This window comes from Cardiocondyla obscurior, linkage group LG16 (assembly GCF_019399895.1).
Source record: "Cardiocondyla obscurior isolate alpha-2009 linkage group LG16, Cobs3.1, whole genome shotgun sequence".
NCBI lineage: Eukaryota > Metazoa > Arthropoda > Insecta > Hymenoptera > Formicidae > Cardiocondyla > Cardiocondyla obscurior.
Genome location: NC_091879.1, coordinates 2,135,026 through 2,147,507, shown reverse-complemented (window position 1 = coordinate 2,147,507; position 12,482 = coordinate 2,135,026). Strand labels below are relative to the sequence as shown.

Below are 12,482 nucleotides of genomic sequence, written 5' to 3'. Positions count from 1 at the left end.
CAGTCGCTCGCGGACATAGCCTCCTCCCCCCCTCCGTTCCGGAATTTCATTATCCCCGAGCCACCCTTGTCGTTGTCCGATATGTCGACCAGGGTGGCGTTCGAAAATTCTACCGGGACATTTTTATCCGTCCTACTTGGTAATTTCATCGGTTTCCAGAAGAATGGCCGGCAATCTCCCCGCAAGTATCGTTTCGCGCCGTCATCGATGACGTCGCAATTTCGCATATGTGGCGATGAGACTTTTCACACGAATCGATATTATCGCCGCTCTTCCCTCCGCTCGTAACTTATTAATATAATCATAGACGTATTTTAAAAAAAAAAAAAAGAAAAAAAGAAGATCGAAACCCATCGCAAGAACGGGGAAATTATCAACGATAGCAATTATTCGGTAAAACTTATCGGAAATGAAAGTACCAGGGTGCGATATTGTAAAAAAGAGAGAGAAAAAAAATATAAAGCAATTAGGAGAGGAATTCGAGGGCCGCGTAATGGTGGAATTCCCGCGTCGGCAGTACGTACGTCAACGGACGTGGAATCCAGTCTCAATTAACTCGAGATAATAACCGATAACCGATAACGGATAAAGCTACGATAAAGACTTTGTCCGACCGCGATGCGACAACGAATTTTTATATACGTACATCGCGATTGTCGGCAGCGGACAGTTGCCACGTGACAACGACTAGGTGACGAGCGGTCGTGAATCACGGAGAACAATGCGGTCTGCTACCTTGCATCTGTTGGCGGTTTCGGTTATCCTGCTCTTCGCTTCCGGAGGTGAGTGTAAAGGGAAAAAAAGGGATACGAGTTACGTGTTATAACTTACATTTTTTTTTTAATTAAAAAATTGCCTTTATAAATTCCTTCGATTACCAATTTTTCTAATAACCATCGTTTGTTTTCGAAAGCAGGGAGATTTCAGGGCGATCCTGCACGCTTCATTAGCGCGCATTATCGAGCCGAAGTACTCTCGCGACGAGATCGGGGGATGATAGAATATTAAACGCGCCCGGGTGAAATCGCGACGGTTAATTAGTTTTTCATTAAACCGGCCGATAATTATCGCGCTTTATCCGGGAAATAATTTTTCCGAGCCGCGATTAATAACGCGAAGCACCTAATTTGTGCAATAACCCTGTTATCAATTCAGTTAATTTCCATAAATCGATTTTTGCCGCGTGATTTTAACGACGATTGTCGATAACGATAATTATCATTCGTACGTTAAGGATCGCTGGCCAACCTTCTCGTTCTTCCGAACGCGAAGAGTCAAGTGAACAAGCTGGAAAAGGCGAATTATGGTTTGATCGGTCGCATAGTCAACGGCACAGAGGCAACTTTGGGGCAGTTTCCTCATCAGGTAACGTTTTCCGGCAATTTTAATTCGACGCAAAGATTTTAATTTGTCTGAAAGAAACGCTATTTTTAGGTGTCTTTAATGCGCAGCTACAGTCAAAAGCACTTTTGCGGCGGGTCATTAATTAGCGTCTCTTGGGTTCTGACAGCGGGGCATTGCGTGTATCTGTAAGCCAATTTCTATCTCGATCATTATCCCCAGCATCGCTAACGAAGATGCTTTGTATTGTTCATTGTTTTATCTACAATTTCTAATTATTGTTGCGCGATAAGTCAATCGGCGATATCTCAGCGATCTGATATATTTTAATCTATATTCATTATCTTCTTGTTTTGCGACACATTGATCAATCAATTAATTTATTTATGTATTGCACACGCTGCGAATTAATAGAGAAGCGTTCGAGAAAAGTGTCTAATATATATTTGAAATTTAATTAAATCAATAATTAAATAAAATTTGATAGTCAAATTAAATTAAACCGGAAATGAACGAGACTATTAATTACGTAGCTATGGGAGTGTCGTGGAGCCGTGGACAGTTACAGTCGCTGGAGGGATAGTGAAGTTGAACGGCGACACGACGACGCGGCAGCAGAGCAACGTGGTAGATATCAGGGTTCATCCGGACTTCGATCTTGTAAATTTGTACAACGACGTCGCCGTTTTAAAAGTATGACTTCGCGTTACTCGCCGCGCGATTCTCGCGCGACTTTCAGAACAACCGTGATTCATGCGTCTGCTTCCCGTAGCTAACGAGCCCGTTTACGTTCACGCCGCAAGTGCGCAATGTGCCCTTGGCAGGGAACCCATTCGTGCCCTATACAGTTTGTCAAGTAGCCGGATGGGGTTACTTGTCGTCGGTGAGTCACAATTAATTATTAATTATAACGGGATTAATTATTACTTGAGACGTGATTATATTTTTCTCCGATATTCGTTAAGCAACGAAGGCGAACCCGACGTTGCTAGTGAGAATTATCCGATGTTTAAAAAAACGTAAAGCGACTAAAGACGCGTTGAAATTATTTCAGAGCATCCCGATAGTGTCACCCGACTTATTATACGTGGACCTGCCGGTGCGAAGCATTAAAGAATGCCGCGAGCTACTCGTAAACGTGACGGACTTGCCAGCGGGGATGATCTGCGCTGGATATTTGGAGGGTGGACGCGACGCCTGTCAAGTATTTTCATTTATTACGAACGGTTTTTAAATATTTTTATAATTATATTAATTTTCTATTAATTACATTCTTGTCATCTGATCTAATTTTTATTAGAATCTTCGCTTTTCACGAGCGACGTAATTTTCGTTAAACAATCGATATCGCTTATTTTTCTTTCGAATTGCAGGGTGACTCTGGCGGCGGCATGGTCTGCGACGGAATATTAACCGGGATCGTGTCAGGTGGCAACGGATGCGCCGAGCCACGTCTACCTGGAGTCTACGCGGACGTTTTCCACTACCTGGACTGGATAACAACTAATACGGAAGCGGTGAGGATAATCGAGCGACGAAAAGGCGGAAATCACGGCACGTCTAACACGTCGTCGATTACGGCGATGACAATATCCTTTTTGTTTTACACCGTTATCAATTACATTTGAACCTTGAAGTCAAGATCCCTTGTTGACACGCTGATATATGTGTTTGAACACATTATTAAATAAAAAAAGAAAAAAGAAAAGAAAAAAAAACAGTTTTATGGAGGAAATGTGGTAATATCGGAGTTTACGAGCGTGTTTGTGACGCTGCTCGGCCATATACGACTTGACGAGCGAAATATCTCGCGAAATAAATAAAGGCTAAAATTAGCAAAGCCGCGATTTTACGATTCGAACAGTCACATTTGAAGATTTAAGCAAACATCGCGTATTACAGCCGATCGGATTGTAAATTAATATTGATTAATTTTATTATATTTATTTTTTCTTTTAATGAGGTTTCCTACGTAGCTCGTACGTCGAGTGGTTGATTAAAAGTGTTTACGCTTAAAAAATATTTAACTGTTATTTTATAACGTTGGGCTGAACTTGAATCCATCGATAATTTATCTCGCCTTCGTTCTTTATCGTCTAGGCCGTATTTGTCGAGCGCGTTTCATAAACCGTTATGGTATTTAAAACGCAACGTAGCGATCGATTTCTGATAAAGCAATTGCACAATTCTAACTGTCGATATCTCACAATCAGTGACATTAAGGGATAGAATTAATCTTGCTCGATATTGACGTTGTTAAACAAATATTATTTTCTTTACAAATAAATACATATTTAAAAAATTAATCTCATCGCTGTATGTTAGAGATTAAAAAAATGAAAATATATAATAAAGACGAATTCATATGCAATTTTGTATAATATTTTTATTAAAAATTTTATAATATTGCCATTTATTCATATGTAATTATTCATATGTATAAAACCCGTAATTATTTTATAGTAATGAATTCAATTAATTTCTCGTATTATATCGGATTGCTTTTAATTTCTCATTTTTCACGAACGTGCATACGTAACATTCTAATTCCGTCATGAAAAGATTAATACAAAAAATGACTTTTCGCTACTTTTCACGCGAAGAAATACGAAAATGAACGAGAGGAAACTGGAAAAAAAAAAAGAGTGGAAAAGAAGGGCAGATATCGCCACGTATACGCTTTGATCTCAAACGGAAGCCGACATCGGTACAGACGTGCAAAAAGCTCATATATATCCCCGCTTAATACACGGTGGATGATATCTCGGGAAATGTATTAGCGGATTGCTCGCAGCTGAAGATGGGGGAAACGGTTCACGGTGCGCTCCGCGAGCTTCTTTGCCGCTTTCGCTGCACCGCCGGTATTAAATTCTGAGCGAGCGCAGCAGCACCGCGTCAAAGAAACGCGGAGACTCTCGGCGGCTCTTTTAGATTGGATATAAATTTCGCACGTTAATATTTGCCGCGTGCGCGCACGGAGCAGTCGGGGGGGATTATGGAAATTTAATAAATTGAATTGCCCTCGTCTAGCCGAAGGAAAACGTCGATGTAATTATTCGGGCGAATTGAATCGTCTTGTTTCTCGAGAGGCGCAGGAATTAAATATTAAAATCCGTTTTCATCAAACTCGTGTCGAGAGTAATTTGTCATTCTGAATTTTTATCGTCGCTGTTTGCGAAAAAATATACGACAATAGGTATATGTTTAAAAAAAAAATTAAAAAAAACATAAAGCGTTAAAAAAGTTTTATTTGTCGTTTGATCGATTCGTTACATTGTCGTTTAAATTTTTACCGATTAATAAAAATGATGAAAAACGGGAAACTAATTAAAATTACAATCAAGTATTTCGTCTGAAGCATTTATATGAAATAGCATCTTTGTTCGTCACTTCAACTAGCGTACGGTGCTATCTTTTTGCGTAAAAATTTATCCTACGTGACTCGCGTGAACGTAAATTTCCGTTTCCGTTTTCCGAGTTAATTTGTGACAGATAGAACGTGCTTTTTTACGGGAATTTCAGGGTCGCGCGGACTCGCGATCGATGCGAGAGGAAACACGAGGAGTAGAGGAGACAGGCGTGCAAAATCGGTAGACGGATGAGTCACAAAAGTGAGGAATGAAGAGGGATGACGGGAGGACGGGTGAGAACTACGGTGGATAGCGTTTCACCTGATAAACGTAACTTCTGATACGCGCGGCCCTCCGGCACCGGGGCTCTTTTCAACCTAAGGAGGGTGTTTTTCACGACCTTCCCAATGCCTTCTGCGGCTTTCGGGCTCCGTCGCTCCCTCGGCGAGCGGGAAGACGGAATGTTTGCACGCGTCGACAGGGTCCATTCGCGACCTCGGCAATCCCGAGATCGAATAAGAATTCATTAGAGGATACACGACGGAACCTGAGCCCGCGCGGAGAAGATCTCCCGGACCTTCTCTTCTCTCTCCTTATACCGCCGGGGGTTTTAAATAAATTAAAAGTTCCCGCTCTTGCGAGGGCGAGCAACTTCGTCAACGCGGACGCTAAACTCGCACGGCGGGGTTTCCAGCGGCGAAGTTCTCTTTAATTACTCGCGGAATCGAAGGCAGAGGGATAGAGATCCGGAGAACGTCAGCGGACTATTCACGAGACGTCGGAGTTGCCGATTGTCGGACGTACCGAAAGAAGCGCGCAACGCTCGACGTGGAACTTTGCACTTCGCGAAGGAAGACGGAGAAAGGCCTTCGACGAAGGCGTTTATTAATGACACGTTCGACGGGTACTTCGTGGGCGAATTCATTATACTAATTGCACATGCGTGCCCGATCCGGCCGCGCGTGGGCATTTTGGAAGCGTAGAGCTCGAAGGATAAGTTCTACCTGAGCCGTCTTTGTCATAAAATCAATTGGTTTTCCTCGCAGAATAAATCCCGCATGATTCATCGAGGTTATTTTAAACCGTACTTCCCACCCGAACGTTTTTAAATAATGAAACGCACCGTTATATGACGAAACGACGACGTAATTGAGATTTCGGCGTCCCCCTATTTTTTTTTTCTCTTTGGTAAACGTGAAAGACTGTGACTTAATCGGGGCTGGTAATTGTTAGGCGCGGGTCGTGGAGCACGGCGGGCCATGATCAAGAATGATTTTACGACGCATTTAAAGCTGCGAAATGGCGCGCGGGAGCGCCAACCTCGAGGAACGAATCTCACTTAATGACTTCGTTACGCATTAATGGTCGCTTGGAAACTACTTGAAGACACACGAGAAAGTCGTTTCCCGAGGATGTGACTGGAAATTCCAATATTATCCTCGGTAACAAAATAGGCAACGTCAAGCTTACCGTCCGAGAGATAAACATTGTAATTTTTATACGGCTATCGGAATGCATATTAAATTTTCCTCGCAATTGGAAAATAAAGTTTTAAATAAATTTATAAACGATCTAGTTAACTACTTACAAAACGTAAAACCAGACGCGGGACGGTGTAAACTTCCTCAAACACTAATTATTAATTCCTTATTAATTAAATATCATATACAAATTTATATAATATATTATATTTTCGAATCACCCACCCGCATAAGCATTCGCGGTCTTCAAATTAAAATATTCAATTTAAAAAGCGGAGAAACGAAACAACGATAAAAAGAACGTTCGATATCGCGATCGCTGCATTAATTATACATCCATATCTCTCTCATTTGCGATCTGACTTTCGCTTTTGACGTACTTTCGTTATTCAAACGAGATAAATCCCTCGTTTGCAGCAGCGGCGTCAGTTTCCCGAGGGAAGATGAAAGAAATGACGTTTCAAACGTGACTTGCAGCGGCCGCCCGCCGGTTTTCCCCCCGCTTTCGCAATGGATGCCGACGTTGACCGACTAATTAATTAAATGTAAACGCGACTGGCTGCGTTTTCTCTTTCGCGTCTTCTTCAGACGTTTCCGTCCTCCTCTACGGCGATCGTTCCGCGTCGGTTTACCTGTCCGCGCTCGCCCACCTTCCACGAGCCGTCCATCTCGGCGAACTCCTGAGTCGCTTATTTGCGTTTACCCCCCAAGACTCTTGAGTCGTATCTTCTTCGACGCGACGCAGACGGCTAATTGGCTGTCTCTCCACGTCAAACACGAGGCGACCGTTTGGCAAACAGACGAGACGCTCGTCGCTTCTGTTACTAGACTTCCGCGGCCCCCGTCGCATTAGAAATTAATTAATTCCCACGCTCGTGGAACTTTTAATTTGTTACACGCGCGCGAAGTCGTCTCCAATTAATTCAGCCCGCGTCCCGCGACTGGTAGTCTCCTAATCGAACGTGATTTCGCGGATTACTCGAGTGGAAGGAACAACAGCCGCTGGACGATGATCCGCGTTTTAATAAAAGGATTATGTGTATCGTAACGCGCGAGTTTAATAACTTTCGGCGCGAGAAGTTCTCGGTGTTTTGCCGTTAATTTCTCGATAGCGTTTACTAGCGGTAGGTAATGCCTCTACGAAATTCGTATTGTCGAATCTAAACCGCTCGTTTTCCTTCTCTCGACTTCGTTATAGCCGCCGCGAATGCGGCGATGGATGACGAAGTCGTTAAGAACTCTCTTGTAGAAACCGCGGGAAATGGAAGAGACCAAGCTGTTATTTTCCTCACGGTTTCGCTGAATCCCGTAGGAGAACGAAAGGAACGTCGCCGTAAGGAAGCGAAATAAATTTTGTCACACTGCTTTTTGCTTGATTGCGACGCCGCGGTAAATATGACACATCGACGGATCCGCGCCAAACAAATTAGTGTTTCGTTATTTTCCGTAGACAACCGCGAAGTTGAAAGCCGACGCGTGATTATTTTTATTTCTTCCAAGTCACTTCTGACGATTTTACTGTAATTAAATTCCTTTTTTTTTGCGTTAAAGGGAAAGAGCTTGCGCGTCGCGAGATGAATTCTAGTGAAGATGCTGCGATTTCTTTGAGGAACTGGACTCGCGATGCAAACTTCAATAACTGATTTCACAGCTCACTTCCAACTCGAGCTGCCTACCTATTTCTTTCGCTCTCTTTTCCGCGCTGACCCCTTCACCGCGCCTTCCTTTTACCTTCACCGAACGTCGGGATGCAATTACTTAACGCAGCGAGTGAACCGCCCTTTTCTTGCTGATGAAAAATGCGCGCGCGCCGGCGGTTGCGCCGCTTAAATCTCCACCATTTGTCAGCCCTTGCCCTTGGCTACTGGATGTACCTTTCCGCCGCCCTGCGTCTCGCGAGCGGAAGATCACGACCGACAAGGGTACCTCCCGTACTTGAGATTTCACGGCGAAGGAAAAAGATATCGATTCCCTTTCTCGCGCTTTGTCTCGGATACTGGTAGATCGCGAAGAGATTCTGCTCCGCGACCGATACTATCTTAACGCGTATTCCTTTTTCTTTTTTTTTTTATTAGTATTCTTTGCCACGTCTCGTTCCTACATTTCTACATTCACGAAAACAAATTGACGCGAATCGAGCAGTCGCGGGGTTTATTATTCCTGGGGAATCCGCGTAGTGATCTTCCAGTTGCGCCGCGTCGGGAATAAGAAGCAGAAACTTTCGGCAACGTGATTTCACTGCGGAATGGATGGCCCTCCCCGACAAACGAGCTGGGAGGAACGAGCGAGCCCTTCTCCCCCTTCGGGCGCGAGAGAAAGTGTTCACGAATCTGCATTTTGTCACGATCACCGGGTCATGCGCTCGCGAGGGCAAGCCTCTTCATTGATCTCCAACAACCTCCTCTCTTCCTCCCCCCCCACCCCTCTCTTTCTATTTCGACTAAAGGGGAAAGCAAATTGGGTTATCTCGGGCGAGAATGTCGCCGAGCGAAAACTCTTTAGCGACAAGATACGAAAAAGATCCGCCGCGTATAATCGTTCCAATTAAAATATATTGATTTCGCGCGATTAAATTTTTCTCACATCGCGTGCGCATATCTCATCTCTTTATCGCAATACATTGAAACTTTATTAAAAATTTTCCGAAGGATGGTTTTGTATACTCGAAGAAATGTGTCTGCGAATTTATCGACTCAAATTAAAAAAAATACTTCAAATTTTGTTATTTAATCTTATATTCTCCAAGTTTCGCATTATACGTTTCGCACTACACGTTTTAAATAAATTTCGTTAATTCCTGAACGTCCCGAAAATTGCGAGGAAATATTTAATGGGCAAACTGTCGAGGTATTGTTTTCGCGTTGGCGGGGTTCGCGTAATTTTTGCCTGCGCAACAACGAATGCTTTTTAATATTTCAAGTTTTTGCATGAAAAATACATAAAGCGCGCAATCAATATCGCAAGCGCGTCGATATTGGAATAATGTTAGCAGGAATATTCAACGAAAACAGATTATCGCGCGGGCGGGGGAAAACGCTCGGGCTTTGTAGTCGCGCGCTAGTACGATCATGAAATTCAATTATCTTCAATTGGCACCGTCACGGGTCATCGAGCATTACAATTATCGCCGCGGTCGGACCTTTATATTTCCAGGCGGCCGAAAAATGTTTGCGATCCGCGCACAACAATCGAAAGCCCGCCGCGGGACTCGAAGCTAATTTGCCGTATTCCCGACAATACAATATTTCTCCGAATTTTTCATCGTCCTTTCCCGCTTATAGTCGCGACGTTATTTGCACTTACGTTCAGATTCCAAACTTTTTCTTAAAAATAATAAAAAAAACAAAACTCGCAGAGATGTTAATAATTAATAATTCTAAATTATACGTTAAAAATACATGAATTATATACGGGAATTTTTTTAATGAAACTTCTTACGGTATTAAGAAATGGATGGAAACGCGGCGCTATGATTAAACCTGAAGTAGATTGCCGAGTCGTTATCCAAGTGTCGAACAGGCTGTTCCTGTGAGGCCACGGGACGCAGAGCTCGTCGTTGCGGAATCGGGTGCGCCGTATTGCACACCCCGCGCTCGTTTTCCCTCGCCCATGCACCTAACGGCGGCTCTTAAGTCGTTCATATTTCTCTTTAACGTCCGCGACATAAAGCCCGAGTAACGAGGAAATTTCGACGGCGGAACGGCGCCCCGAGTGTTGCCTGAGGTGCAGTAACGAGAGGCGGTTAAAAATACGATTCTTTGTCCGCGAGCCTTCGGAGAGGCGCTTTCGCCGCGGGACGCCGGCGAGCGAGCAAAAAAGACTGTCGAGAATCTCGTGTCCATTCCAAAATTGGAACCGGGGGAGCCGCGCGTGTTTCAGAAACGCTCGCTTAGCAAAGAAAAAAACTTGCCGCTCTCGGAAACGCAAAATCAGAACCTAATCGATGGAATTGCGAAGCGCGATATCTTTACCGCTTAAAAAAAAATTTATAAAATATAATAAAATAACCAGAGGTTATTCGTTATAATAATTTTGCGAACAATTTTCTCGGTGAATAAAAAAAGAGATTTTTTTTTAATAATTGCTAATTGTCATTGCTAAATCGGGAAGAGATCGTTAGAAGCGACGGTGGCAAATCTCGCGATTCCCTGGCGTTACGCTGACAGTGATATTGACGAAGTTTGTACCCACCATGCCTAGGCGCCCGTCGCACTTTCGGCATCGCTGTCTGCTGTACTGCCCGCTTTTAGGCTCTCCCGACGCATAACGTAATTTGGAAATGAAAGCAATTAGCGCGAAAACAACCTGGCACAGACGCGTTCTCTCTCCTCGCGGCAGACAGAAGCCCTTCGTCCGGTGGATAAATCGATTATTGTCCTGATAACAACGACGAGACAGGTGCAGCGGCCCGCCGCGCCCGTTACGCGAAACTTCGCCAAGTAGACTGCATAATTGACTTCGACAATTTTCTAAGTGCGCCGTCCCGACCGGCGGCGAACCCCCGACTACGTTTTACGTCACGTCGTTTACACGTCGGACGCGTACAATAATAAATTTCATAAAAATAATTCCGCGCCACGGAAATATTTTTTGTTAAACTCTGATTTTTCTGTAAAAAAATTATTGCTTGCTTAAATCGTTTAATCAACTTGATCTAAACGTGCAAAAGGTCTTTTCGTCTTATTTCGCGTGTCAAAAATTACACTCGGTGTGTTCGTAAGCCTCGTTTTAAATTGAAAAAAAAAAAAGCGATTGCCGGCGGTGAACACGTGCCGGATGAATCGCGCATTAACGGCGTGGAAGTCTGTGATTTACGGGCGCTAATCCGAGGTGAAACGGGGTCCTAGCTGGTGCTCATTTAGCGGACGATTTGAAAGAGTAAATCATCGTGCCGCGCGCGGAAATTGATTTTTCCCCATGTTAAATAGCGGTTTGCAGTCGTGCGACGCGCGCCGTCAAATGGCGGCGGAAAAGAATCCACCCCGCAGTTTTGGTAGGGGTCGTTTGGGTGCCGGTTCCCCTTTTTACCGGCGTCGAAATTCCGGGGGGGGAGTATTTTTCGATCCCACGACGTGCGCCCGTACCCTTTCGTTCGGTCATCCCCCCATAAATCGCGGAATTACGCGCCTTTGCGCGGAAATGGCACAAATATTTGCCGTCGATCCTGTCGCCGCTATAACTCTGAAATACGGCCGCTCACGTTTCTTTTTTGCCATATCAAACGTTTATTTTTTTTACTTTTATTTTTTATTTCAGCGATCGAGGGATATTGTTACGCGACATACGTGTCAAATTTCCCTTTCAAATCCCGATGGCGATATTTTTTTTTTATTTCTTGAAGTGCTGTAAACGGCACGTGATTAAATCGACGGTTTTTATATATTTTTGTGAGATGTTCCGTTTTAATTTCAGTTTAATGCAACGGAAGAATGCGATGCGGATTAATTTTTCGAATAAACGAGCGTACGTATTACTCGAGTCAGTGATAACGACGCTTTCCACGTGGTCGGTTGTAATCTAAATGGCCTTACCCCCTTCCCTTTGGGACACCTCTCTGATAATTAGAGTCAATACTGTCTCGCCGCTTTTATCTGCCCGTGGGACAGTTACATTTCTGTAGCTTCTCCTAATCTACCTCATTCTCACGAATCCTTTCTCCGGGTTTTTTTTTAAATTTTTTCTCTCGCCGTACATTTGCCTCACCAAATCGTGCTATCTTAACGGCGGCAATTGCGTTATATATTTATCGCCATCATAAATTGTGTTTGCGTCGAAAAATGGAAAGTCGCAATTTACTGCTTATTACATATTACATTTTGAAAAAAAATTTTTAAAGACGTTTAATATTTGAAAAAAAAAAAAACTTTTTATATAAAGATGCAGAGCATTTAACAAGCAGAATATGATTCTTTCAACGTTCATTAATGTAAAATGGTATTAAATCGTTAAGTGGCAGGAAGATTCGCAGCCAAATATTAATAAATACCTGAAGCGTTACAAATTTATACAAATTTATTTATAACGAGAGTTTCGAAACCGAAAGAGGTTCACGATATCTTCGGTATATAACATATACGTGTGATATATCTTCCGGCAGCCGTAACGACGGCTTTATTTACCGTGCTGCAAGAAAACCGGCCGATGGGTAATTGCCACCCTTGCCGCCACTACCCCGTTGCGAGCCGTAATATCGTTATTTTTATTAAGTTTTTCTGCCAAGCAAAAGAGCGAGCGAACGAGTTAAAAGAAGAAAAAAAAATAAAGAAAGAGATCGCGAGCGAATGAGCGTGAAAAAAAAAGAGAGAGACCT

At 43.4% G+C, this 12,482-nt stretch overlaps 1 protein-coding gene across 1 annotated transcript; it reads left to right on the top strand.

Annotated features, from left to right (window-relative positions):
• Positions 1-651: 651 nt before the first annotated feature.
• On the top strand, positions 652-3,757 carry LOC139108926 (trypsin-2). Its single transcript, XM_070667614.1, has 8 exons — positions 652-782; positions 1,235-1,365; positions 1,435-1,529; positions 1,875-2,034; positions 2,114-2,224; positions 2,396-2,545; positions 2,715-2,934; positions 3,636-3,757. Exons 1-8 carry the CDS (start codon positions 722-724, stop codon positions 3,671-3,673), a joined length of 966 nt encoding a protein of 321 aa, XP_070523715.1. The 5' UTR covers positions 652-721; the 3' UTR covers positions 3,674-3,757.
• The last annotated feature ends 8,725 nt before the right edge of the window (positions 3,758-12,482 follow it).